Below are 27,706 nucleotides of genomic sequence, written 5' to 3' on the forward strand. Positions count from 1 at the left end.
TAATTTGTTTTTCATTTCAAGTTTATTAAAACTTTAGCAGTACAAATGATCCAGGTTTTAGATTATCAAAAGACCAAACTGAAGTCCACATCTTAAAAAAAAGGCGTTCCCCAAAATGTCTCTAAAACTTTGAGACAATGGAAACATGAAGTCCACAAACTCATCCGTGCCTGTCGTCATCTGTTCCAGGACTTGTTTCATGATCAGACTTTTTATCCTTACTAGGGGCATGATCTCTTTCCTGACTCTTTGATTTTTGGTTTATTTCTGTCTCTGCTGAGGATCTGGTCTTTTCCTTCTCTTTACTGCTGCGTGAATATGATTTTTTTGATTCTCTCTCTTTGCTACTTGGTCTCTTTTTTGAGTCTGGACTTCTATCCTGATCTCTACTAGACTTCTTATCTTTACTGGATTCAGGACTGCTACTTTCACGGCTTTTTGAACGCCTTTTCCTTTGGCTTTCACTATCGTTCCGCTTATATGAACTTCTACTTTCTCTATTTGAATACCTCTCTCTGTTTCTGCTTTGACTTTCTTCCCTCTCTGAGCTCCTTGATTCTCTCCTCCTCCTATTCTCTCTTCCTCTGTATTTATCTGGTGTACCTCTCCTTTCTCTGCTTCTTGATCTTCCTCTTCTTCTTGTTTCTCTATCTCTATTCCTTGAATAGTCTTTACTTCTACTACGATCTCTGTCTCTGCTCCTCGATCTTCCTCGCCTACCCCTGTCTCGGCTTTTGCTTCGATCCCTTGTTCTACTGCTGGAACTATGTTTCCCTCTGGCATGCTCACGCTCTTTGCTTCTTGATTTGCGTTTCTCACGGTCTTTACTCCTCCTGTGGTCCTGGTCATTACTTCTTGAGCCTGCCCTTTTACTTCTCTCCTTGCTCCTACTCCTTTCTTTATCTCTCCCTCTAGAATCATAGCGCTTTTCTTTTTCTCTGCCTTTCTCATGGTCTCTCTCTTTGCTTTTTGATCTTACTCTCTTTTCATCATGTCTACTGTGCTTAGAGTCTCTTTCTTTACTTTTTGATTTCTCTCGGCTTTTACTATGGCTTCTAGATTTAGCTCTTTTCTTGGCCTTGCTTTTGTTATGCTTGTCATCTTTTTCCGAATTCCTTCTTGTTTCCCTGTCTTTACTGCTGGATTTGTGATCTTTTTTCTTCTCTTTTTCCCCTCTTCTGGTTGGACTTTCAGAAACTTGTCTGTGGTCTGATATTTTTCTCTCTTTTCCTCTTCCTGGGCTTTTTTGATTATCTTTCTTGTTTTCATTTATTTCACTCCTTGGAGAGAGAAAGATACAATTTTAAAAATATTTTGGATCTCCTGCACTCTGAAAAATTAAGTCAGAAGTGAGACAGCTTCACAACCAAAACTTAAATCCCACCAGGTCATCTATATTAATAACTACATATTTACAGTAGTATGATTAAAATCAGACACAGTTAAGTAATGGGATAACCAAGTCAGCGCCCTGGATTTTTTGAAGTAACTGTAACTGAAAATCTAAGACAACACGTATTACCTTTAATATCTAAAAAAAATTTCAATACATGTACTCTGGAAAGAAATAACCTTACTTGTCCCCTTTTATCCATCTTTCTCCACTAGACACTCTCATTCTTTGAGCTCTTTGCATTTCTTGCCTCCAATGTGGAGGAGTTTCACTGCGTCGGAATCGATCTCTTGACCTGGACCTGGAAGGAGTCCGATAACGCTTGAAGGCAAAAAGAGAAAACTGGGTCTAAGTTTGAATTTCACATGCTGTGATAGCTAAGCAAGATTTTTATCCCTAGTGGCTGATTCTACACAGCACCTAACGTTATGCTTCACATGTATATACCAAGTTTACATGGACAAGTTATTAACTTACTGAAAAACATATTTGACATTCAGCTAAAGCAGGAGTACAAAATGTCTGATCAAGTAACTATTTTTAAGGTAACTCTATTTCAGGACTTTTGTACTCTGCTGAGAGGCCTTCTCCTGATGCTTCTAATTAGCAAAAATGCAACTTGCTTTTCTAGCAATGCAAATTCTTCTTAGCTTTGAGAAGCAACACGAAAACAATACTTCAAACTTCTGCTCTAATGTTTTTCCTAAAAATTTGAGGGAGAGATTGCTGTTACTAAAAACATTTGCTACAAGCAGCGCATAGCATATGGCTTCACAAAATCAGGAGAATCAGTCTGACAGTTCCCACCTGCCAAAAAGGGGAGAAGCCTTCCCCACATTCCCAGCACTAGTGTTGTACTGGTTCTGGTGTTCGCCAGAGCCTTTTTTGAGCTAATTCCATTCACTAATTCACAGAATACTACAGTAACATAAAAAAAGGTGTTGTTCCCCTCCATTTATACAAACTCAGTATGCAAACAGGAAATCAATTTCATTTTCATAATTTGTTGTCTTCCTTCAAGCCTCAATCCCCACATCAATTATGATGCACCATAAATCCTGCCTTTCTTTAAAAAAATAAACCATCCTAATGAAAATGGTCAGTAACGGCAGCACAGGCTTAATGCTGCTTCTTTTGGGGAACAGATTGTAAAAACTTACCCTTGGTCCTCTTCCTTTTATTTTCCTTCCAGATCTGGTCACTAACAGCCTCCTCTGGTATGTTGACTGTGAATTCGATAGATTACTAAAAATAATTTTAAAAAGATATATTGTTTATAATGTCAAAGAAAGAAAGGAAAACATAACATACTTTAAAATCTCTTGCGAAATGAAATAAAACTAAATGAAAACACATTTATTTTTTGTTAAAAGCACAGATGGTAACCACCACACAGTAAAAACTTCAGATTTTGTGACTACAAAATATTTTATAAGATTTCTGTTTTTCCATTTTTGAAAGAAGAATAAATTCTAGATTCAGATTGGACAGTTCTAAAAAATTCTAAATGAATGTATTTTACTTCCTTTTTCTCAAATAGGTCATTTTAAACTTTTCATTCACTAAAACCATGTTCAAAGGCTAACCCTTTGTTCTAGAATAGACACCAGTGGCAAATAAACTGAAAAATCCAATATATTACCTTTCTCTTTCCTTCTCTCTGCTTTTCCTCTCTTTTTCTTTCTCATCTGCTTTAGGGGGACTTTTCCTCATCAGGAACCGGTTTTCAGGTACAGGGGGAATTTCTTCAGGACGGACAGTCGACAATGGCTGTGCTTCAGGGTTTTCATCTTGACTTTCACTGGATGAGCTTTATTTTTGTGTAAAAAATATTTATATTTAAAGTGAGTTATACAGATGAGGGAAGCCCTTTCAATCTATTTAAATAATTCGGAAAAAATCTCTTGATTTCAATACACAATGATACCACAGAAAACTCAGGCAACAAGCTGTTTCCGAAGCAACTTTTTTTGCCCCTCTGATGACTTTTCTCCAAAATATACAACGGCAGTAGGTTTCTGACCAACATTTTTTTATCTATGAATTCCAATGTTGCAACACTAAACATACATTTACTCTCTATTTAGACAGAGCTTTTTTTTTAAAAAAAATTTGCTTTTAAAAGCACAATCAGGAGAGTCAAATTCAGATTTTGCACTAGTATATGTAAATGGCTACAAACTACTGTAATTCCAAGCAGTTGGTATAAACAAATCTGTGTGAAATGGGTTTAGACCCACAGAAGCAATGTTTAGGCAGCATTGCCCTAAACAAGTGTTCCTTACGTTTTACTGCTAGCTTAGAAAAATGTGATTTGCAGTGACACAACTTGTATCTCACATTCAACTATAAGCAAAAAACTATTAGATGAGAAACAACATTTTCAGAAGCAAGGGTGCCTTTTGAGTTTAATTATCTTCCAGTGAAACTGCAAGACTTTCGGCATATTAGACAGAAATAATATTGTTAAGTGTGTTCATTTATTTTTTTTTTGTTTAGTTTTGCTTATATTCCTGCACAGTACATTCTTGTAAGTCCCGCTGCATATAATTTAAATTGAACTGTACAAAAGTGAATTTAGGGAAACCAACTGTCACTACGCACTTCAAATCAAGCACTCCTGCAACTTTCAAGCTAAGTATACCTTAGGCCATTCCGTCACTCCTTTACAAGCTGCAGCATGTGTGCACATGGACATTGTCCTTTGCCATCACATCAGAAAAAGTGAGGCTTGTATATGAAAACAGCTTGCTTCCCAAACCTGAAAATACCCACTTTGCTAGTTACAGAATGCTATTCTATAGCTAGAGGACAACAAAATAGTACTGTATGGAGTACATGTAACAAAACAAATTTCAAAACAGACCTTTTCTTGCTTTTCTTTCTCTTTTTCTTTTCTTTCTTATGTTTTTTTGAATTTTTCTTGTGTTTCTTTTTTCGTTTCTTAGATTTCTCTTCTGAAGCACTCTCAGAATCCGATGATGAATCAGAAGATGATTCCGAATCACTTGAACTCTCTGAGTCACTGGATGAGGAAGACGACTTGTGTCTTTTCTTTTCGTCTTTCTTGGCTTTAAGTCAGAATAGCAAAGATGCATTTTAATACCAAACACTTCTAAATAAATCTCAGAAGCAGCAATTTAGCTAGTATCTGCCTGAGCTGCTTATTATTGTGTAATGAGACTACTTCATCAAAATACTTAATAACAAATTGAAATTTTGGAGAAAACGCTGTTTCTCCCAAGTACAATAAAGGATAGGTCTAGAAACACATAAGAAAACATATGAAGAATTATTTAAAATTTACTCAGAAAGTGCTTATAGAAAGGTTTAACCTGACTTCATATAAAATCTTTTCAAATCACAAACAAGAGAAGTTTTGAAATAGAGAGCAGGTGGCATAGACTAAATGATTATTCATTGAATTTAGCTCAGGAGGAAGATTCAAATAACCAGCCTTCCTGCCAAGTGAAACCATGCTCGGAGAACAGTTCTAATCCTCCAGCTCACCATGTGTTGTTTGCTTTTTTGGGGGGTTTGGTTGGTTGGTTTGGATTTTTTTTGTTTCTGGCACAAAGATACAAATAACTTCCTAACCATCTGCTATGAAAAGGAACCCTGATAAAGACCTGACTAGTCCTTAATTACATATTTCACCATTTCTTGTGTGGCTCCTGGAGCTGCACATCAGTGGCTTACTGGCAGCCTGATATTAGTCTGACAGGAAATAATCCCGAACAAACATACCTCCTTATGCCCTTTAGCTGATCTAAGACCTACCTACATCATTACAAGTGATGCAAGTATTATTTCAGTCACACTAATTTGAAAAAAACATATATATACAACAAAATACACACTACAAAAACCTCGCTAAAGGAAGACTAGGCTTCCAAGTTATGACACTTCAGGTAGATCAGTTACATGGTATGAATACTCTTCAAACATGTCATGAAATTCATACCAGGCTATTGTCCGTAAAGTTAAAAGCTCTATCCAGAAAATCCAGAAGAGCATACTGGTTGTCTTCAGACTGCTGCAGCTGACTTTTCTAATTAGCATCTAATATTATTTTACTTTGCCATTGAAAATTGCAAAGGCAGTTCATCATTCACCATACAACATACTTCATCCACAGACAGAAGAAACAGAACCTTCACCATTAAACAGAAGAAATATATACCAAAAATAAATATTGATGTCCACATAGTCTGTTTCCTCATCACAGCAAAAAAACTATATTTTAGGAGAAAGCTAAGGCAGTATCGTTCCTTATCTTCAGCAAAGTATTAGCAGGTAGCATTAGATCACCTGTGTAAGCCAACACTTCTTTTGTATCAACCCATATCCTACTCTGTCAGGTTTCCCATTCAGAATGCAGCAACATATTTATTTATTTATTTATTTTATACATATATATATATATATATACACATATATATATACACACACACACACATACACACACAGTGGTGAAAGACAGTGATACAGAACACCTCCTTCCCAAAGAACTGGCTGCAATAAGAGATCTGGATAACAGCAAACTAACTGAGGCTTAATCCAGGTAACAGTGGATCAGATACATGCTGCAGAAAAACCTCAGCAGAAACAACTAAATACGGCATCTTGGCCTCCCTTTTGTGTCATACTCTTTACGGACACTTTTTTCTCCCTCTAATATGACCAAATTCCCAAAACGGCACAGTGGATGAAACTTAATCCCATTGCACTAACTTTTCAGGTTAGCATCACAGATATAAGTCATATCCACATGACTTCTACAGTGACTGTTTTCATGGTGTTTTCTATGTTTATTCACAAGCCTCATTTGATACAGACTAATGAAAGCCTGACAACCAACTGAAACATAGCCTCTGTACTTCAGAGATTATATCAATCTTCTGGTCAGTTCTGGGTGCAGTATAAACTAGTAGGTCATCTTACCTGTTTAGGGTGGGCTGCTGATTGAAATCAGCTGGTTTTCATCAGATATATTTAGAGCTGCTTAGAGAATGCTTCCAAAAGACAGAGGTCTCATTATATTTTTTTACTCCCGTTGTTGGTCCAGACCAAGATACCAAATCTACTTTCTCAAAATTTTGCTCAATGTCTGTATTAAAGCACTATACTTAATAAAAAGTCTCTGTAAAACTAAATCAGTTTTACATTGTCTAAATATATATACATTCACAGGGTGTAACAAGTACATATTTATAAAAGAAAGGTGAATAGTTTCCAAAGTAATTTGAACCAAGGAAGTCTGATGTCATATAGGCCTGGTGACAAGCAAACAAAACCAGGAATCTCACCTGAGCTCTAAACACCATAAACAAAAAAAGTATTAAAAAATTTAACTAATTTCAAAGTCCCAAGACACTTTGAAATGCTTCCTATTTATCCAACACTTCCAGGTTTGGCCCATTCAAAGAAACCACTGTGTTGCACTATACTGTTCCCTACACGCCTTCAGGCAAAACAAGATGGCACCAAGATAAATTTCAAAATGTCTAAGTAGGCATCAATAAATGCAGTTATTCCCTGCACCTGTTTTAAGGGTGTCAAAAACTACTTGTGACGGTTTGATCTGCATTCTTGCAACAAGTTCAGGTATGTTGTAATTACCACTGTAAAATGGGTAAGTAATAGACACAAATGGAGGCAAGTTAGTGAACAAACACGTTTCTTAACATACCACACATAAGATCAATGGCAGATATATTTGGGAAATTATGTGTCAGGTAGGGAGTGAAACAAACAAACCAACCAAACCAAAAAAACCACACACCACCACCACACCAACCAAAAAGAAGCAACCCACAAACCAAAACAAAAACACTATCAAAAAAAACATAAAAACCAACCAACCAAACAGAAACACGAAAAAGCCCAGAATTGTTTACCCAGCAAAGACAATATCTGGCAGGAGATTTTTGATATACTTTCTGGTGACATCTAACTATCTCTGTCCAGCAGCAAATGCTATTTGAATATTGAACCAGCCTGGTGCTGGCCAACTGCAGAACACAACAAATTATGAAACCAATCCTGTAGCATGAAGGTCAGTGAGAAAGAAACAGACTTCTATTTACAGTCCAACTGTTCCAGTTCATTAACTTCAGGATCAGGTTTCAACTTATGACCACATCTGAAATAGATCTATTGCTTCCTGCTCCATTCACTGTGACCTGTAGTATTTGCCAGACTTCACAAATCACGTGAGCATGCCGCACGGCACAGCCAAGCACTCTCTGCATCTCAGCTTGTTAGGGACCGTAGCAAGTCTTACATGAGCCCCTTGATACCAGACTCCTGGACTTGAAATGAAGAAGTGACCTAATCAGAAAGCAGCCGGGCTCAGGCAACAAGAGTCAGAACAGATGATCTCATCTTGTAATTCACAGCAGTGACACTCAAATAGTTACTTTATATCAAGCCCAATAACCTGTATTAGACTAGAGCAGTCCCCAAAAATAGGGTGCCTTTACTTCAGGACATTTAGACAGATACTTTCCCCAATATTTTTTTCCCAGTGTTTAATCACCCTGCTGTTCAGAGCACCAGGTCCTTTTTTCTATTTCCCATGCATCTTGTTTCAATTATTTGCCACGGGTTCCTGGTATGCTTTTCACTGCTTGATTAAGGATCCACTGTTTCTTACAGCCAAAATTATACAGAGTAATCAAGTCCTCAGAGATAGCCATTAGGGAACACTGCCACGCTTGATTCCTGTTGATCAGATGACATTGTTACTATGAGGAGTCCTATATCACAAAAGCCTCTGGACATAGAGGTTTTTGTAGATGAGCAACCTACCACACAACTGCCAACAATAAAGAAAGGGGGAAAGAAAAAGAAGGATAAAAAAAAGACAAAAATAAAAAAACCTTCCCTAGCTCTACCTTAAACAGTTAAACAAAGCCACCTCCAGCTTCCCTTTGAACATTTTCAGCTGAAGCAAAAATAGTTTATACCTAGAGGCCACATCAGGAAAAAACAAACAAACAAACACCACCTGGAACAGAAAAGTCTGAAACAACTGTTCATAGCAACCAGCTTGTGGAAAGGGGGCTAAAAACCATGTGTAACAAACCTGCAGGAGAAATGAGTACTGTAGGCGTTGAACAGGTAAGAAAAGAGGAAAGGGAAGAGACACGAATCAAAAGTCCAAGTAAGATGGGACTTACCAGAATCATCATTTTCTAAGATTGCTCTTATTCCAAAGATATTTCATGATTCCTAAATGTGTAACTTTGTACTCTGTATCAGTACTTGACAATTTGTACTGATACTTTTTTAAAAAAGAAATTTGACTCATAGAATGATGTAATTACAATATTGTTCTTTGATGAATTATGAAGGCAGCAATCATCTGCCTTAAATTGCAGAGCACCCTTTTACAAGCAGTGATTCTACACAGGGACATCTATAACATCAATGACAATCATGAATCAAGCCTAGCACTGTTCCGTGCAGAACCCCCAGAAACACATTTTTCATGAGAAAACTTCATTAGAGGCTCTTGTTAAAAACTGCCCAGTGCACAAAACAGTTTAACTTTTTTTGTTCGTTTTGCAATCAGAACGTCACGGTCTTACATTCTTGAAAACATCCCAGACAGACTTTTGATTAACCAATATCACGATCTCAAACAATACAGCCAGGCTTGTTTGACTAGACCTCCTTCTGCAAAACTTTGTCAATTGGTATCAGACTCTTCATTTGTCTTTAAGAAATCAGTATTATGTTACTTGATCCACACGTTTTATTGAGAATTATATTAGTTTAGCTAGTCCATAATGACCTTTCTAAATACTGCCTTAATACTTAGCTTTCTTCGCCTCCCCCCTGACCCTGCTCCCCTCCCATCTTTCATGATTTTCCCTGGAACTTTAAGATTTTCTAAAAATAATACCACCTAGCCAGAGATGAGGTCCTTTTATAACTTGTCTTCTCTCATTCATTTTCATGAACTCCTCCAACTTGAATAAAAATAAAATTAAAAAACAACAACAAAAAAGGAAAAGACAACAAATGTTCCACTTTTCCAGGTTATCATCCTCTCAAATCACAGGTGAAAGCTGCTGATCTAGGCCTCTGCAATGTTATAGTTGTGATCACCATATCATTCAATTGACATAGCATCCAGTAAGTTAGCGCAGTCAAGAGCATCATCCACTCACCGCTGGATATTCATCATGATATCCGAAAATCCGACTGCCTTTCTTCAACTCTAACCTAAGAGAAAAACATTCATACCAAGCACCTACCTTCTACCGTGACTCATTCTGCTAGTGCCACCATGGCTTCTCTGCTAAACCCAAGAAGCAACAGCTCTCTTTTCATTCTATAAGGACTTGTCTAATTTCTTCCTTTGTGTTGCCTACCAGAGAAGCTCATACAATAAATACTTTAGTTTAAGCCTCTCTTGCTATCATAATGTACCCTCCCACAGAAATTTGCCATTATACTCCCCCTCTCAGGCAACCCCCTTATTCCTTCATCTTAACAATAAATTCTTAAAAGCAGTCTTCTCTGGTAACTGCCTCGTATTTCAGAGTATCAGTTTCCTTGTGCCTCCCATAGTAATGGGCTACAAACATTTGCACTGTTAGATGACTCTCTGTTGATGATCTCCCACGACACTGCTCCCTTCCCAGAAATGGCTCCTCCTATCTGGATTCCCTGGCCTCTTCCATATATTGATAGGTCCAATGGCCTCCCCTGCTCCACTTGTCAGCCTTGGGCTGCAGCGTCGCAAATTTCCTTCTTCTGATGTGATGACAAACAGTCCTCCTATCTCCATTGCCTCAGGTCAGCACAGCTCCTCAGTGGTCCCACACTGTGCACTTAGTAAACAGTTCCTGCCACACCATCACCTGTCACAGCAGCAGCAGACTTCCCTTTTCAAGTCTTACAGACAGCCCTTCCCTTCCAATAGCAGGACTGTCCACTCCCCAGGAGCTCCACTGTGGTCTGTCAGGCAGCACCTTCATCAGATTGGCTCTGCATTAGTGCCCCCACCTCCCTGCACTCAGGTCTGCCCTCTACCTGCCTGATCCTGCTGCCCAAGGCCTCTCGTTCTCCAAACATTCCTGCTGCTCAGCATTACCTAGTACTGTGTCGTACAGTCAGTCAAGTGGGCCATCCCATCGCCCTGGCACCAATTTCCCTCCGTGGCACAACAGACCAGCTAGAGGAAGCAGGTTCCAGGATCCTCGCATTACTGAGGCAGAGAGGTACAAGGACAGAGACAAATGGGTAGGACTGGGCAAATCAAATCTTTCCAGAAGCCTGTTCTCTTTTAGGAGAAGCTAACAGAAAAAGCTATTTTGTATTTAGTCAATTCACTCTTTCAATAAGTACTTTAACACCCTGACTAATGGCTTTAAGTCATCAGACTGCTGAGTGCCAAAACTTCCATGTAATCAATTTCAAGTGCTCCAGAATGGACTAAAAAGGGAGCGTGGCAAACCAAGGAAGACATAAATACAGAGTGGGTATCTCACCCACTAGCTTCACCCATTCTGTACCTGCATTATTCTATTTTCTAACCTATGTCATCTGGGCATTTTCTGACAGATACCATGTTCCTGAGTACTGTCCAGAACAACAAAATTATGTCCTAACACAAAACATGACTTACAAGTTAATCTAAGAAGTTCTAGAACCTTTGAGAAGTCAGAAGCCATAAAATAACTTTACTTGGAATTCTGTGGTATTGAAGAGATCACTGCAGGCTCCAAAGTCATTCTGCTAGACATCGCAACAGGTGAACACAGAACTTCATCAAAAAGGAGAAGAAAAACTAAAAAGCTCAAGTTTGAATGCCTGTATTTTCCTAAGGCCAAAGAAATAATTATTCTTGTCTTGTGCTTCAACATCCTTACTGCAACCCTTCACAGTATGTATTGGCAGAATGTGCTACAAACAATAAAGCATGATGACACCTATCATAGTTTCTCCCATCCTGGTTTTCCTCTGATGAGATTCTCCAGATTGACAGCAACATCCTAGTTTGAGTCTTATTTTGTAAGGGAAACAGAATCCAAACTCCAATACCATGTTCAGCTCTAGAACAGCACAGCAGGGCATTCCTTCTGGCAGGTTCTGTCATACCCCTGTTTAAGAATACAGTTTATAGTAACTTAAAAAGGACACATGCTATGGCCAATGCCAGGATTTTCTGCTTCAAGTGCCTGTTCTGATGATTTACCTGAAAGAAACTTGAAATAAGTTCAATACCTGCAAAAAAAGCAGTAGTTATCCAAAAGTCAGACTGACATCAATCTTCTTAATATAGCACTCTACTTTCTGTGGGAGAAGTGCTTGCCAGCTTTGTACTAAAATTTAGGTAGTATAGCAGGAAAAGCTTTGAAGAAAGCATATATGATCTTTCATTACTGTCTTCTGCATCAACACCTTTAAAGTTTTTTAGGAGACAAACCATATTGCAGTGTTATTCACCTTTTTACCAATTGCCCCTCCATCCATCACAAATAAATTTATAAATATTTTACAAGCAACCAACAGGGAAGAAAGTGAGCAAAATTACCTCATTATTCACATCTATGTAAATGTACAGTTCAACTTTACCTTTGGATTTTGGAATTAACTCTCCACAACTCAGTATGCGTACTTCAGCATATGGTTTACTAGATGCATCTGTTTTCTGGTTTTCTATTTCTCTCACAACTTCCTGACCTGAGATGACTTGTCCAAAAACAACATGATGTCTGAAGAATTTAAGCAAAAGTAAGAATTCTTAGTGCTTAATTATTTCAAGGCAGTTCCCAAACAAACATAAAAAGATAAGATATATTTACCCATCTAAGTGAGGTGTAGGTTTAGTTGTTCTGTTGTTTCCAGATTTAAATTTAAAGAGAAAAAAAAGTCAGCATTAGTGGAAAGCAGTCAGCGTTTGAAGCAGGTCATATACACACATTAAGGTAAAAGTTATTTTGAGTGAAATAATAAAATTGAATAAAACCAATATATATTATTCTAAAGTTGTGTGTATTTAAAAGTATTTAATGTTTTATACATTAAACTACCTATTAAATTCCTTACTTCAATTATCACATTTTATTGAACAAACACAAGCACATAAATTTTCAGACAGCATCCTCATATAGGATATAGTAAGTATTCTACTTATTAAATTATATAAATACTACCAGGAACAGATTAAAAAAATGAGCAACTGTCTCAGAGCAGAAAAACTTCTATGCATTAGAAAATAATCAGAAACCAAAGAAAGAAAAAAAACCCCAACTATCTGTATGTACATGCTATTTGACCCAGATGTAGATCTGACTTTCAGCTTTCCCCTACACTAGCATTACTAAGGTATACAGATTTCAGCCATGGCAGGAGTAAAAAACTAGGATAATTACAGGAATGATCAGTCAGAAATTCCAAAATGAGAGTTTAATGGTAAATGACATCCACAACTCACCATGTTAAGGTCATGAAACACAGCTAACTGTGCTGTATTTCAAGAATGTTTTCTGTATATAAATTACACTTAAGAAGAGCCTACTGCAATGTATTCTAAGAAACTAAGCTTTTAACTGTAAGGCTGCACTGGAAAGTTATTTTGTGACAAAAAAACCCACCCTCTACTAGTTTGAGAGCCCCCAGAGCTGTTTTGCTTCCTCCCAAGCAACACCTATTAGAGGAAAGCGATGGAGTTCTAGAGGGAACTAACAGGTTTGTTTTACTGCCCAAGTTAGAACACAGCTACTGAAAACTACCAAAGGCTCTTTTGCACAGACAATAAGCACTAAACACAAAAGTGCTAAAAACAGTCAGGCTCCCTAAACAGTGCGCTAGGAAAATGGCTATTTCCATGCATCTTCATGAAAAGCTTTGGGTTTGCACAGAAGCTAGTTTTCAATATTTAAAAGGATTACCTTTACAGTTTACAAATGGCAAACCACACACACATTTCAGGACAGCACAATACTTACATAAAGAACTGTGAACCATTTGTATCTTTCCCTCGGTTGGCCATTGAAAGGAGAAATTCTTTGTTGTGCTTTACAGCAAAGCTTTCATCTAAATAAAGTGTTTTCAGTTACTTTAAATATACCATATATGCTTAGATAAATGCTATAATCTAAGTAAACTAATCCTTATTTAATCTGCTAGTGACTTCAGCAAAAAGTTGTATTAAAAATATTCAAAATAATAGCTTGTTTTTTACTATATTATTCCTTTCATTCTAAAGAATTTAATAAGGAGAAACACGAATATATGGTTTATAGCCTGAGAAAAACACTAAAAAGTGAGTATTCTTGTTCAAGAGCTTTGTTTTCTACCAACATTAGCAGAGATTTCATCATTTTAAGTTGTTGCTCTTTCTATTCTGCACATTCTAGATCACTGTCTCTTTGGAGAAGAACTTGGGTTTTAGCTGTGCATTAACTATTAAGAGACCACTCATTTACAGTCAGTTTTGTTGTTTTATTATTTTTAATGCACATGTTTGATAGCAATCCCAAACAACTTCTCTTTGTCAGACACACAAATGAACTTATCAAGCTGGCCATTAAGAAAGTAAGTTTAACTTGAATGAGTCCTACTTGTGATGAGCACATCATTGTAACAGTTCAAACTAAATCCCAATGAAACTGTGAAACATAGTCACTATTCTTCATTTAAGACACCTGTAAGAGATGATCCTATCTCCCTCCTTTCCCAAAACAGCATAAAGGCTGTTGGAGGATCCAAACTCCTCAGACAGAGGAAGTTTGCTCAGTATTGTTTAGACACAGATGGCAGAAGTATTAACAAAGAAGGAAAGTATGCCATCTGTAAGGCTATGGTTTCACATCACACTGTGTCACTAGCGGTGAAAGGGACAGTCCCACTCAATCTCCAGTCACCTGAACAACTGTTTTCTGGGATCACATCAAGTATCAATCTAATCCTCTGGTGAGCTGGTTCCACAAGGGATCCACAAAGGCAGAAATTCCCACAAATTCAGTCTCATACTGTGTCCAAGTTGAACAGCCAGCTTGCAACTGCCAGAAGGTAGGCTGAGGCTTTGTCCTGCTTCCATCTCCCCCAACCATACATGTCCTCAAACCCCACTATTCGCTTGTGTTGGTTCTTTTTTTGCTACAATAGCCTTTGGGCTTTTGAGCAAGCTGGATCAGCTGGCTGAATGACAGTTGGTACAAGGTAAGACCTTCTCCCTCTTTTGTCAGTTGCAGACTCTTGATTCAACTCAAGGTCTGACATAAAATTGCTGCCTGGCCCTATTAGAATTATGAATAATTCTTTTGATTGTTTGCTGCAAGTTCAAACAAGAACCAATGCTGAAAGTGGCAGGGAGGAAGGAGGAGTATAACCACTCCTGCTGGTGGCAGCTAGACACCACATGGGTTTAGGTGTAATCCAAGTACTGCTCCAAGAAACACAGAGATGCTCCACTACTCTCTGGACAAACACAGGCTGAGAAACACACTGGAGTGCAGAGGAGATACTTCTGCAACACTGACCAAAAACGAACCAGGACTATGAGAAAACTGATGGCCTCTTTATCATTTATTCCTTTGGGGTTCAGGAAAGCAGAGCTTTATGTTTTCTTTTAAATAAAGATTTGCAAGGAAACCTGACTCTATCATGCCTTTCTCCTTTTCACTGTAAGAAAAGACAATTCCCAACTCTTAGCTAGCTGCTCAAACCAGAACTGTGTGTTTGAAAACAGTTATAAAAATGTGAATTGGGTAAAATGGACAAATACAAAGGAGTTTGGTTTTCATTTTTCCTTAATTAAAAAGGTTCATGTAAGTAAAACAAAATAACCTGAACTGGACAGTCAAAGGCTTCTAAGACCAGAGGAAATCTTAACAAAAACAACACAGTTCAGGTTTACGGAACAGTGACTATAGAATGTAAAGGTGAGAGCTTAAGGTAACACCAAAACAGAGCAGACTGATGAAACTCTTACCTTCAAAAAAGCCACCATAAATGGATTCTCCTCCCCTGCCATTTCCTTGAAAGAAGAAAAGCAACAGTTACAACTTCAACTAGTGATTAAAGAGTCACACTACGTGGAAGACGCTTTGTAATATGAAATACTGATCCAACTGCATCCAAATGGCTGACATTATTCTTCAAGATATGCAAAGATCAAGATGCATCTTTGTAATCTCAAAGCAAACTTGGAAAACGAGAAAGGATTCTCCCATGTATCCTGCTTTAATCTCCCTTTTTTCTTTATTTCCCAGCAGCAGATATTTTACCCTCACATTTAAACCTTTCAATAGAAAGTACTTAGCACTCTGAGTACTGAGGCAATGAAGCAAAAGTGTGTGCACCCACTAAGTCTATATAAGTTTACGATAAAAGTTTTCATGTAAAGTTTCTTATGCGGAAAAAAAAAGGAAAAATATCAGTTAAATCACAGAACAATTAATGTGAGTAAATGATACTACACAGAACTCTTATAGTATTCTATTACATAAGCATTAAAGCATACCTTCACTGAAGTCACCTCCTTGGATCATAAAATCTTTCACAACCCTGTGAAACAGACAACTTTTGTAATGCAATGGCTTTTGGGTGGATTTTCCTGTACCCTTTTCACCTAAAGGAGAAGAGGAGGAACAAAAACCAAAATTACTCTCTGTACCTGTAGAATCTCTACTACAAAAAAGTGCTATGTATGCACTTAATCAAAATCATCTACTAAGTTCTGAAAAATTAGCTTGTGAGGGAGACATGTACCTGTAATGCCAATAGGAAACTAGCATTTAAGAAAGCAGACCAGAAACCACCTTATGTCTCTACAATTCTGCTAGAAGAACTCCTCACTGACATTAGTATACAACTCTGGTCTCTTCCATGCAGACTGATTGAAATAAAACAGCCAGTTTAGGTTTAAGATAACTGGCATTGATCAGAAGCACATAAGAAACAACTCAGATCTTCAGTTAAAACACAGCAAGGTTAAGGTACCATAAAAGCTCATAACAAAAAAAAAAAAAGAAAGAGGCAGGGGAAAGGACATTCCCTCCTGCGCTTAGGATTACAACTGTCATCTTCCTCACTTATGTCAGCTCTGGTGCTTGAGACCCATAAGCAGACCCTCTGCTTCAGCTGCAACACCATCTACTTTCCCTGCTACCCTCAAATAGTGCCTCTGCTGAGTCAGCAAGATGAGTGGCTCATGGGGGGGTCCTGTGAATGGCACAGCCAACCTCAAGGTAACAGTAAAGTAACCAGTGGGACTATGTTAGAAGAAAAATGATCTCTTCCTCAGTCCTAGCAAACTATTAGACTGTATATTCCCATAATCCTATTCTGAGCAATTGAACTGAGCTTTTGTCAAAGGCAGTTGCCTCTGAACTCACCTGTAACACACCTGGATCATATGGATCTGACTTGCTAGAAAAAACATCTTGGAACTTTGATAAATGTGAAGCTGTGTCTGTTCCACTAACTTGTCATGTGCCTAACATAGGTTTTCGCCAGGAAAAATTGAGCTGTTGATGCCTGTTTTAAGAAGACTCCACATACTTGCCAAAACTTACCCCCAAAAATGAGTAAGCAAAACAAACAAACCCAAAATTTGAATTAATCTGCTGATGATTCATATCATTGACACTGTGCCTGTATATTTTCCTTATTATTTTTCAAAATGTTAAAGCAGCAAAGTAGTTCAGCATCTGATTTTGAATGTCAACAACTAAGCATGAACTTTGTAGTACATGCTTCTGACCTGAAAAGCTGTTGAAAGACTTCAAGTCAAAAATTTAAAGCAGTAGCAGGGAATAACACCTTTAGCCAATGCATCTGACTTTGGGTGGTCGAGGGCAGATCAAGAATGCCATGGTCATATCATAACATACAGCCATTAAAAATAATCCCTGTAAGGTTTATACTGGTTAACAAATTCTGATAATCTGACTTTGTGTCAGTAAATCTAATGCCAGATCAAGTAATACCTACATTCCTGCAGACATCATGAATGGTGCACTCAGTGTTCTAGCTAACTTGACATGAATGTAAATACACACCCACACCTGATTCAGATCATATTAGTACCACTGAGCAATTCAGTATTAACAGCTAGAGAGCCTTGACCTAAAAAACAGCAGAGCTGGAAGGAAAGGAAGCAGAAAATGCTGAAGACAGGAAGCATGTATGCTATTTATGTATTCAGAAAATTATTCTTTTGCTAACCTGTTTTGCTAAACTTAGCATTTTCAACAGAAGCATGCAGTCCACAGGACAGTAATTCTGTTTGGAAATGCTTCTAGGAGAGAAACTTCTCAGTATTTTGTTCAAGGAAATCATCTGTATTTCAATAGGAATAGAAATCACCAGTCTCCATCAACAAAGACAAATTAAAATGAAGAAAAAGAAAATACTAATGAATACCAGCAATACCTTTCAGATATCTTAAAAGCATCGCAACAGTGAAAAGTCTCCATGGTTGACCTCTCATTGGCTAACTTTCAAGACTGGATGATGTTATGTAATGTGAACAGTAATATCTATGCTAGTAACAGAAAATCAGCTTACTGTGTCCGTATTTAAAGTTAATTAGTACACAGTCCCTGCAACAAACTAAGCCAAAGCTACAACTGCTTTGATTCTACATGAAACGTATATGAGAAATCAGCTAAATCTCTAGAGATACCAAGAACCAATGTTTTACATACTTATTTTTATATGTAAGAAAACATCAGGAAAAACAACACAGACATCAAACTAGCTAACATGAAAAATATAAATAAAATTTAAAAACCTACAAACCTGTGCAAAGGCAGCGAAAATTCTCACATGTCTTTGGACACACATCTGAAAACAGTTCAAAGACCACTCTTCCAGCTAGAAAAAAAAAGGCAATATTTATTATGCAGGTAACTAGTAACCATATTATTCTTATATATCTTATATGAAAATCATGTTACCAAATGGATATTTTGATTTTCTTACCAGGTACATTGTTGATGGCTATGTCAAAAAAGCAACGAGGTCTCTGGACCTTTACTCCCATGGCTTCAAAAATTTAAATACTGTTAAAAAATAAAAATACAATTTAGTTTTTTTCTTTTGTGCAGTGAAGCTACATGTAAGTTAATACTGAAGATTTTACAAAGGCAACAAAAACTGCAGAAAAGCAAATCTTAAAAAAAAAAAAACCAAACAGAGAGTAAACTAGTATTTTTAAACGTTCAGAAAACACATTTAGGTCATTTTGATGTTTTGTGGACCCAAATGAGTTATTTTTTCATGTTTGCTGCAATAGTATTTAATGTAAACTTGAGTACCATACTTCATATGAGGAAATAAAAAAAAGAATAGGTACTGTAACATATGGGAATAATAAAGCCTGGAGTTTTCTTGCTATCCAGATGGCACAGGTAACAATCTAAGTCATCTGCTCCTAGAATTCTGTATCCTAGGTAAAATAAGTATTAGAGAGGAAAAAAAAAAAAAAAATAAAAAAAATCAGCTTTCAGACCAAACAACTTGAGTGCTCTCAAATTTTTTGCAACTGCCTTTCAACTGTTTAAAAAAGACTAATTTGCAATCTCTGTTAGGCTCACTTAGTGGCTGAGGAGGCTGCCACCTCCTTGCACCAGCCCACCCCTCTGGTCAGAGTTACCAGCTCCAGATCATGCCCCTTGTCCTCAGGAACACACCACCTGCTGCATCCACAGCCCAGTTCAGTTCATCTCAGTTATTATTAATTACCTGGGCCATGAGCTACAGCTGCTCAAGAGAGAACATGCTGCTTGTGCAGGAGCACAGAAAGGTGAACAGCCCAGGACGGCGAACTTCTTCAGGTGCTGTAGGTGAGTAGTAACTGCGCAAGTCAAGTAGGCATACTTTCCGAAATACCAGAACTTTTGCCACAAATAGAGAATGGTCAAGGAGTGGAAAATAACTTATGATGGTTATAACTTCACAAATCACCAACATATTCGCATGTTAAGACTTAAGCATTCAATTTCTTACTAATACATTTCCTGGATTCCTGTCACTGCAGTTATAAGGAGCTGCTCTAATTAGGATCCAAATGATTCTACATGGAAAAAAAATACGAAGATGTAGCTCTTCTGCAATTACTGCTAAGTGAAATTATTTTGGGTTTTTATTGTTTATTTTCCTTTTATGTCACTGCTCACCTCTTTTGAGTTACCATCCCTGGAGATACTTAAAAGGCATGTAGACATGGAGCTTAGGGACATAGTTTAGTGGTGGATTTGGTAGTATTACATTTGCAGTTTGACTCAATGACCTTATGGGTCTTTTCCAACCTAAATGATTCTATAATTCTTTATCAAGAATTTTAATGCAACCTTTCCCTTATCTTTGAGTATATAAATCCCCTTATTTTTATGTAACAAGCAATGTCTTATTCCTCATTTGTATCTTTGGCATTCCAACACTATGTATAATAATTATATTATTTTCTGCTTCTGAAGCCCCATCCTCTCTGAAGTAATTCATAGAAGGGAAAAAAAAATAACACCAATGACAGCAAAAGGATCTGTAAGATTGGAGTAACTTTGCCAGAATTTGGAATACAATCCATAAATTTTCTGTTCTAATTTTTTTATTGCCAGGAAACACTAGTCAAATCTAGCTGACATACTGCATGCATCTCTCGTAGAGCTTTATTCATAGCTATGCCACAGAACAGCCTTGAAAAAATTCAATTGTTGCCATCTGTCACACTCAGCTTCTAAACAAGAGGCTATAAGAAATCAAAAGACAGTAGTGCAATCATGTTAGTCTGTATTCTCTCTACTTGTGCTCAGTGCCACTCCTGACGTTTTGCCAAGGTTACACAGTGGAAATCACAAGAACAATGCAAGACTGATTTAAATTAAACACCACTCAGTTGTTTATTATTCATGTAATTTTTGGCATGAGAAGACTCTGCAAACGTGCAGAATCTCACTAGATATCCTCTAAGCTGTATAACTAATACATTAACTCATGTAAGTCAGAGACTCGTCAAAAGCAGCAGGCTTGCTCCGCTCTGCTTGCTCTTCTCCCTGAATTACCATTTCTCTTCTATTAATACAACAAATTTTGTAGGCCAGGCAGAGAAACAAATAGGGAAAACACCTGTAGCTGAGAACTTTGGTGTTGCCGGGTTAGCAGACAGCTGAGCAGCTCACCGGGCTGCTGCACAAACCCTGGGGCACAGGAGGCAGCGCGGGTCAGCCCTCAGGACAGCCCAGCCCAGCGGGCAGCAGCACAGACCACACGGCTGCACCTGGGGGCATAGGGATGTTTGTTGCTAGGAAATCTCTCAGAATAAATGCTGCAATAAATATTGTCTGGTGGTAGAACTGACAATTTTAACTCAGCTGAGATACCTACGGATCAGTAGTACCACAACTGATCGAACAATTGTACCCAAAGTTTAAATGTGTAGCTGTAGTGCTTGAGTGAGGAGGGATTTAACTCCTCCTTCGCAGTCAATTTGCTTCAGAAATGTAGTGGTATGCATCAACATTTATATATAGCATTTTGGCCAAAATAAATGTAAACTATCTTAAAATGTGACACAATTTTTACTTCAAACATTGACAATGACTAACGCTAAATTGCAAAATAAATATCAATATACCTACATCAGTCAATTTTTAACTCAGTTTTGTAAAGAAAGGGTGGAAGATAGAAGAAAGAAATAAAGAATTCTACCTGAACCCCTTATTCTCACCAACTTTTGCTCTATTTGATGTTTTTTGACCTTTACATTCTCTCATGAACAGTGGAACAAATGAAGTTCAGTGTGTGTTCTAAACATTGCCTCCAACATCCCCTGCACTTTCCCTAAATCCTCCAACACTATCCCCTAAATACTGTCTGCACTTGATTCTAAATGACAGTCACGTCAACTGGTCAGTGTGAACTCCCTGACAGGCCATGTAAATATACCACACACTCCAGCTGATGTTGCCCAGTAAACCAGGCTAAAATATCAGTGACATTTATCCTGCCTAACTACAAGTCAAGTGAGTGTTTTGTCTCAAATATGCTTAAGTATCCTTTGCACAGCTATTACTTCAGACAGACCTTCTCCTGAAGTGTACAGGGAAAACTACTGAGTTACAAATGATCCATAATTATTAATTTCTATTCTTGTAGTATTCACATACCAAATACAATCTTGTACATACTGATCATTTAAAACCTGTCTGCATTAAGAGCAAGTATGAGGTATGATTGTTAAATACAGAACCAACGAAAAACCGCCACAATTGGAAAGCACCAAGAATAAAGTCACAAAATTATAAGTACAGCTCAACAGATATATCTGGTAACAAAAGAGCTTACATGACTTGTGTATTTTTCTCTTCAGATTTATTTTCAATCAGAATGTGGATACTCTTAACCCACGATACTTTGCTTTTAATTGTGAACTTGATGGAATTTTACTACTGAAGGGAAAATTATTTTAAAGTCAAGCCAAGTCAATACACAAAAATGTGCTATACAGGAGGGCAATCCTGAGAAATCAGCTCCTTCTTCCTTCAAAAACTCTGTAAGAAATAGACAACACAGCAACCCAAGCACTATGCTGAAATGTTCAAGCCATTTATCATTCTCAACCACCTCCTGTTTGAGGAACCTCTAACCAAGCCTAAGTAGGCACTGTGCAAAAAAAAAAAAAAAACAAACCACCGAACAAAAACCCACACACAAACCAAAAACAAACACCAAACAGAAAACTCACTTCAGTATATTTAACAAGAGGCCTGTTTGTCAAGAAACACAAATATAGTACAAGCTGAACTGTAATTCCATTTTCAGAAAGAAAACAAATACACCAAAAATATTTAATCTTGTCAGAACAGCTACATCCATAACCAGTGCACCACCAGCTGTCTCTGTCAGGGTTCACATCCCTTTACACCTCCATCAGCCTCATATTTTGTTCAAATATTTGTATGATAAAGCTGGCCAATTCACAGTGAGGCTACAGACAGCTGTTTTCCTTCAAAATGATCTGTGCCAACGGAAAAAGATAACCATCCCAAACTGTTCACAAGCATCTCTCTGCCAGACATCATCACTCATTTGTGTTGAAATGCTCAAAAACACATCTTCAGGATTTTTTTTTTCAAAATCACCTATGCCAGCAAGGATCTGGTATTAATACTGTTTAATATAAACTAGCTTCTTTTGACTGAAACAGGCTAGAAAGCACTCACAGATGCACATCAACCAAAGTATCAACATGTCACGCACGTCACGAGAGCTGATGGCAAGCAGCAATACAGTAGTATTCCCCAGTTTTACGAGGGGCGAAAAAAACCCTTTATTTGTAACTATGTTGAACAGGTCATTGGACTACTTATTTGTTTCAGTCCCTGCACAGGACAAAACAAATTTGGAGCAAAGATGTATTTAGTAGGAAAAATATGTAGAGTATCCTATTCCTTCACTTCTTTCTCTGTCATCATCAGCTCTCCCTGGTTCTTAATTTCTCCTTTACCTTGCCTCTGTATTTGTTTCCTTGCATCATTTTACAATTATCTTCTGCACCGGTCTTCATACAATGCCCAAAGAAACAACAAAGTGCATAAAGTCACATTCCTAGCATTTTGTTTCAGGCCACCTACAAATGCAGGAAGACTAAACCATACTGATTTCTATTGCAAAAATAGCCATCTAGAATCTTCAGAAATATATTTTTAAGCAAAACTCTGAGGCTAGAAAACACAAACACACAAAGTGAATACAAAACATAGATCACATTCATTAAGGCTGTGGTTCCAGTCACTTAAAGCCAGTATGAATGCAGTCTGATACCAGACTGGAGGGCTCATACATTCACATGTTTAGCTTTCATGCAGGTGGCCACCCAGCTGCGCAAAAAATACCCTTTCCTGCTCCCAATCAAAGAGTTGGCAGCAGCACATATCAGCTTAATGTGACAGTGGAGCAATAGACTAAGAATGTTATATCTTCATTCCAGTATGGATTAAACTGGAAATGAATTTATGATTGTTAAATGGGAGACATCAAATTTTGTTCCCAGTTCCATTCCTGTCAGAGCTTCCAGCTATGTTAGGATGACACTGAAGGCACGATCAGCAAAAATCCAACCAGCCCAACACTCAGTTTCCATCATTTCCTCAACATTCTCACCAAACAACAGTATCTCTGCCTCTGTGTTTCACCATCAAAAAATTCTGAATAGCAGCAATGATAACTAAGGAAATTACTTTTATTGGTTTGTTTCATTTTACTCATCAGCAGCATATGATTTTTGTTGTCAGGAGATTTAGGAATTAGATACTACACTTGAACAAATTTCAGGTTTAGGATGCTGTCCTTGTAATCAGGTGAACTTTACACATGCATAAGAAAATAAAACGTGTATTTTACATAGAACATCTGTGAAATTTATGAAGGCAGACTTGCTACTCATCATCAGAAATCACATCCAGGTTTTCAACATGACTACCCCTTCTAATGGTATTAAAAGGGAAAAAGCCAATAACAAAAAAGCTTTCAACATTTCTGCAGGAAAAAGGTGATTGACACCACTTTACATCAGGCTTCCTTCTCTAGAATAATACTACAAGTCTTCTTTAGACTATTGACACGGTATTTTTCCTCTCCTAAAAAATAAATCAAATTAAGAGATACATGGCAATATCAACCATTGTCTTCCATGGATATGAGGCAAGAGCCCACTATCCTCTTGGGGAAATTTAAGAAAATACCATCCTCAGACAGGCCCTGACTAAATATGCAGTACATACTCCTAACACTACTACACTGTGCAGTTCATTTACATCACTTTCAGTATGATTTTTACAATGATTAACATGAATTTAGTCTTTTGTTACTAAAGTATGTAAAGAATACACAGCCAGTTATAACTCTCAGCTGGGATAACATCAGCTGAGAAGGTAGTAACATTATTTTGAACTATCATCTTTTATTCTCATGTTCTCCTCTTTACTACTTTAGCTCTAGATCCCTTCACAGCCTCATTCCAGCCTCCTACCTAAACCTCACTCCATTAGAAGATGGTCATATTTCCTCCCAGGCAGGCATTGACTGCTTCCAAATGGAAGATGTCTCCTAAATGCACATGCTTGGAAGAGTGAACTGATAGTGGAGACATCATGCTGCAGCAGAGGAAAATCCTCCATTGTAGTACATATTCTCCACTTAGAATTCCTTCATAATCCACAGATTTTCTGAAATCCTAAGATTAAAAAAATAAATTTTATTTTATAGAATCACAGAATGATTGGGGTTGGAAGGGACCTCTGGAGATCGTCTAGTCCAACCCACCTGCTAATGCAGGTTCACCCAGAGGAGATTGCATAGGAATGTGTCCAGGTGGGTTTGAATGTCTCCAGAGCAGAAGACTCCACAACCTCTCTGGGCAGCCTGTTCCAGGGCTCTGACACCCTCAAAGTAGTCTCTCCTCATGTTTAGATGGAAACTCCTATGGCTCAGTCTGTGCCTGTTGCCCATCATCCTATCGTTGGGCACAACTGAAAGGAGTCTGGTCCCATCCTCTTGACATCCACCCTTGAGATATTTATAAACATTTATGAGATCCCATCTCAGCCTTCTCTTCTCCAGGCTGAACACACCCAGCTCTCTCAGTCTCTCCTTATAAAAAAGGTGTTCCAGACCCCTTATCATCTTCATAGTCCACCACTGGACTCCCTCCAGTAGTTCCTTGTCCTTCTTAAACTGGGGAGCCCAGAACTGGATGCAGTGCTCCAAGTACAGCCTCAACAGGGCAGAGTAGAGGGGGAGGACAACCTCCCTTGACCTGCTGGTCACATTCTTCTTAATGCACCCCAGGATACCACTGGCCTTCTTGGCTGCAAGGGCACAGTGCTGGCTCATGGTCAACCTGTTGTCAACCAGAACTCACAAGTCCTTCTCTGCAGAGCTGCTTTCCAGCAGGTCCACCCCTCACCTGTACTGGTGCCTGGGGTTATTCCTCCCCAGATGCAGGACCCTACACTTGCCCTTGTTGAATTTCATCAGGTTCTTCTCTGCCCAGCCCATCCAGGTCTCGCTGGATCGCAACACAGCCTTCTGGTATGTCAGCCCTCCCTCCCAGTTCTGGTAACAGCTTGATGACTGCTCGGCTAACTTTTTTAAAGTTTCTGTTCCACAGAAGAATACTGGAAAATTTGGAATTCTTAATAAGAAATATAGTCCCAAAGGACACTCTCAGAGGATTACTGATGTTTGTATCCTGTATATGTCCCTCTTCAAAGCTATTTCATATACAGGAAACTACACTTTTTCTGAAATCCTTATTATTTTTAAAAACTGATAAATCAAGGTCTGAGTTTAGATAAACTAATGCTTCATAAATAATGTGCAATTTCCATATTTTTATCATGGTAGCATGTAAAGATTTTATTCATGCTGGACCCCAATGCATTAATGAATGGGAATTGTGAAACAAAATGGGGTAAAGAAAACAAAACAAAACACAAAACTAAAAACATTTACCTCTGCCCAAAGAACAGCCTCTTCTGCAGGCAATATCGAACTAAAACATGAAAACCAAAATATTACAGCAGAGGAAAAGATATATCTTAGAAAACACTTAATGCAAAAGAAATGGTCTCATGTTCCTCTTAAAACAGGTCTCAGATGATTGCTAAAACATAATTAACTTAACTAGTCAAACATTACGCAACTACTAGCAAAAGTAACTTATCATCATTAGGGAAGATACTTTTCTAATTTTGAGTGAATTTTAAGGCAATATTTAACACCACAATAGATATTTTGTCCATAGTTTCAACAGCTATTTTCTTCTCCTTTAAAGCCCCCTTAATGACCCAAAGTACAAGCATATGCACACAGTACTTATAGTTTGTGGCTGCAAACAAAATGAGTCTGAAGCTAATTACTTGTAAAAATCTCTGAAGTGCCTTAGGAAATCCTTAAGAGAGGCAGAGGACCCTCTTGCTGGTCATGGTAGCTCCTGTAGGCTCCACTTCCCCAGCAGAGGCCTGCAGAGGGAGGAGAACATGTGGCACGCAGACAGCCCAGTTACTTCGCCTTCTAGGGGCGGAGGGAGGACTCATTCAAACTCCCGAGCAGACACCCAGCAGCACCCGAGCCCGGCCAGGGCACTCGCAGGGGGCCGGCAGACCCGCGGCGGGCCCAGCCCGCAGCTCGTTAGGCTGCGGAGAAGCAACACCCGACCCCCACGCCTGGCGCAAGTGTCGCCAGGCCCCGTCCGCCGCTCCACCTGCGTCTCCCGCGCCCACCTGCCTTCGGGCCTCGCGCGCAGCTCCGCACACACGCCCCGTCCTCTCGGGGACCACCCTCACCTGGGACGCCCCGGGTACCCCCTCAGGGCCGCGCTGGAGCCCCGGCCGCGGCCTGCCCGCCCCTCGCACTCGGGCCGCCGGGCCTTGCGAGGGGGCGTGTGTGCGCGGCGAGGCGGCGCAGACAACCGCAACTACCCCACGCCCGTCCTGGAGCGGCGGCCAGGCCGGGCCAGGCCGAGCCAGGCCGAGCCGGCGTAGTCCCTTGGGCGGGCCGGGGCTCCCAGCCCTGTCCGTGACCGAGCCTCAGGCCCCGCAGCGCTGCGACCTCCGCCCCCCGAACCCCCAGCGCTCACACGGCGGCCTGGGCCGCGGCCCTCGCTCGGCCACATGGCGACCGGGTCAGACCCCGGCCGGCGCCCGGCTGCGGCACCGGCACTCACCCCGCTCGCGGCCCGCGTCGCCCCGCGCTCCTCAGCGCCTCGCCGCCATGTTAGAGCTGGTGCGGCACAGACTGCGTCAGTGGAAGGAAAGGGCGGGAGGGGGCGACCCCGGGGGCGGTGCGGCGCGGGGGAAGTGAGGGGTGCGGAGACGGCAGAAGCGGCACCCCGGCCCGGGAACGGCAAAGGGGATCGTCGGCCGCGGTGCAGCCCTGCCTGGCAGCGGGGAGGCAGCGGGGGCCGCTCGGAAGGAGCCGAAGCCGTTGGGGGAAGGGGGCGCCCGCCTCCTCAAGCTCGTCAGCGGCGCTCCGCCCCCTCCCGCCGCCCGGCTTGCCGGGGCCGCTGCCGCCCCGGCCCGCGTCGCCGGTCCCGGCCACCTGGGGCCCGGCTGGGTGCAGCGCGGGAAGGCACCGGTGTCCCTGGAGCGGAGGGAGGCGGTGCCTGCGGCGGGCACGGCGGGGTCCTGCCTCTGCCTTCCGCCGACAGGGACATGAGGGCTTCCCAGCCAAACGTGCCCCGGCCGGCGCTGGCCTTCGCTGCGGGCGGGACACTGCCGGCGCCTCAGTGAAAAGCCCAGAAAATGGCCAAGGGTAATGAAACATCCGAAACAGTACTGG

The 27,706-nt window shown here is 39.7% G+C and overlaps 1 protein-coding gene across 5 annotated transcripts; it reads right to left on the reverse strand.

The window, feature by feature from the left end:
- Positions 1-27,243, reverse strand: PPIG (peptidylprolyl isomerase G). 5 transcript variants are annotated; one of them, XM_082057004.1, is made up of 15 exons: positions 27,093-27,243; positions 26,287-26,388; positions 25,880-25,919; positions 18,347-18,426; positions 18,164-18,238; positions 15,882-15,989; positions 15,351-15,395; positions 13,363-13,450; positions 12,217-12,246; positions 11,987-12,126; positions 4,260-4,464; positions 3,036-3,203; positions 2,554-2,638; positions 1,578-1,714; positions 1-1,280 (listed from the first exon to the last, which is right to left on the reverse strand). In XM_082057004.1, the coding sequence occupies exons 4-15, from the start codon at positions 18,405-18,407 to the stop codon at positions 161-163; spliced, it is 2,262 nt and encodes a 753-aa protein (XP_081913130.1). In that variant the 5' UTR covers positions 18,408-18,426; positions 25,880-25,919; positions 26,287-26,388; positions 27,093-27,243; the 3' UTR covers positions 1-160. The 5 variants fall into 5 exon arrangements, with proteins under 5 accessions (XP_081913130.1, XP_081913131.1, XP_081913132.1 ...); XM_082057005.1 differs by lacking the exon at positions 25,880-25,919; XM_082057006.1 differs by lacking the exon at positions 26,287-26,388 and having other exon boundaries at positions 27,093-27,232.
- Between the last annotated feature and the right edge of the window lie 463 nt (positions 27,244-27,706).

Source organism: Streptopelia decaocto, assembly GCF_964273445.1.
Source record: "Streptopelia decaocto genome assembly, chromosome: 6".
Lineage (NCBI taxonomy): Eukaryota > Metazoa > Chordata > Aves > Columbiformes > Columbidae > Streptopelia > Streptopelia decaocto.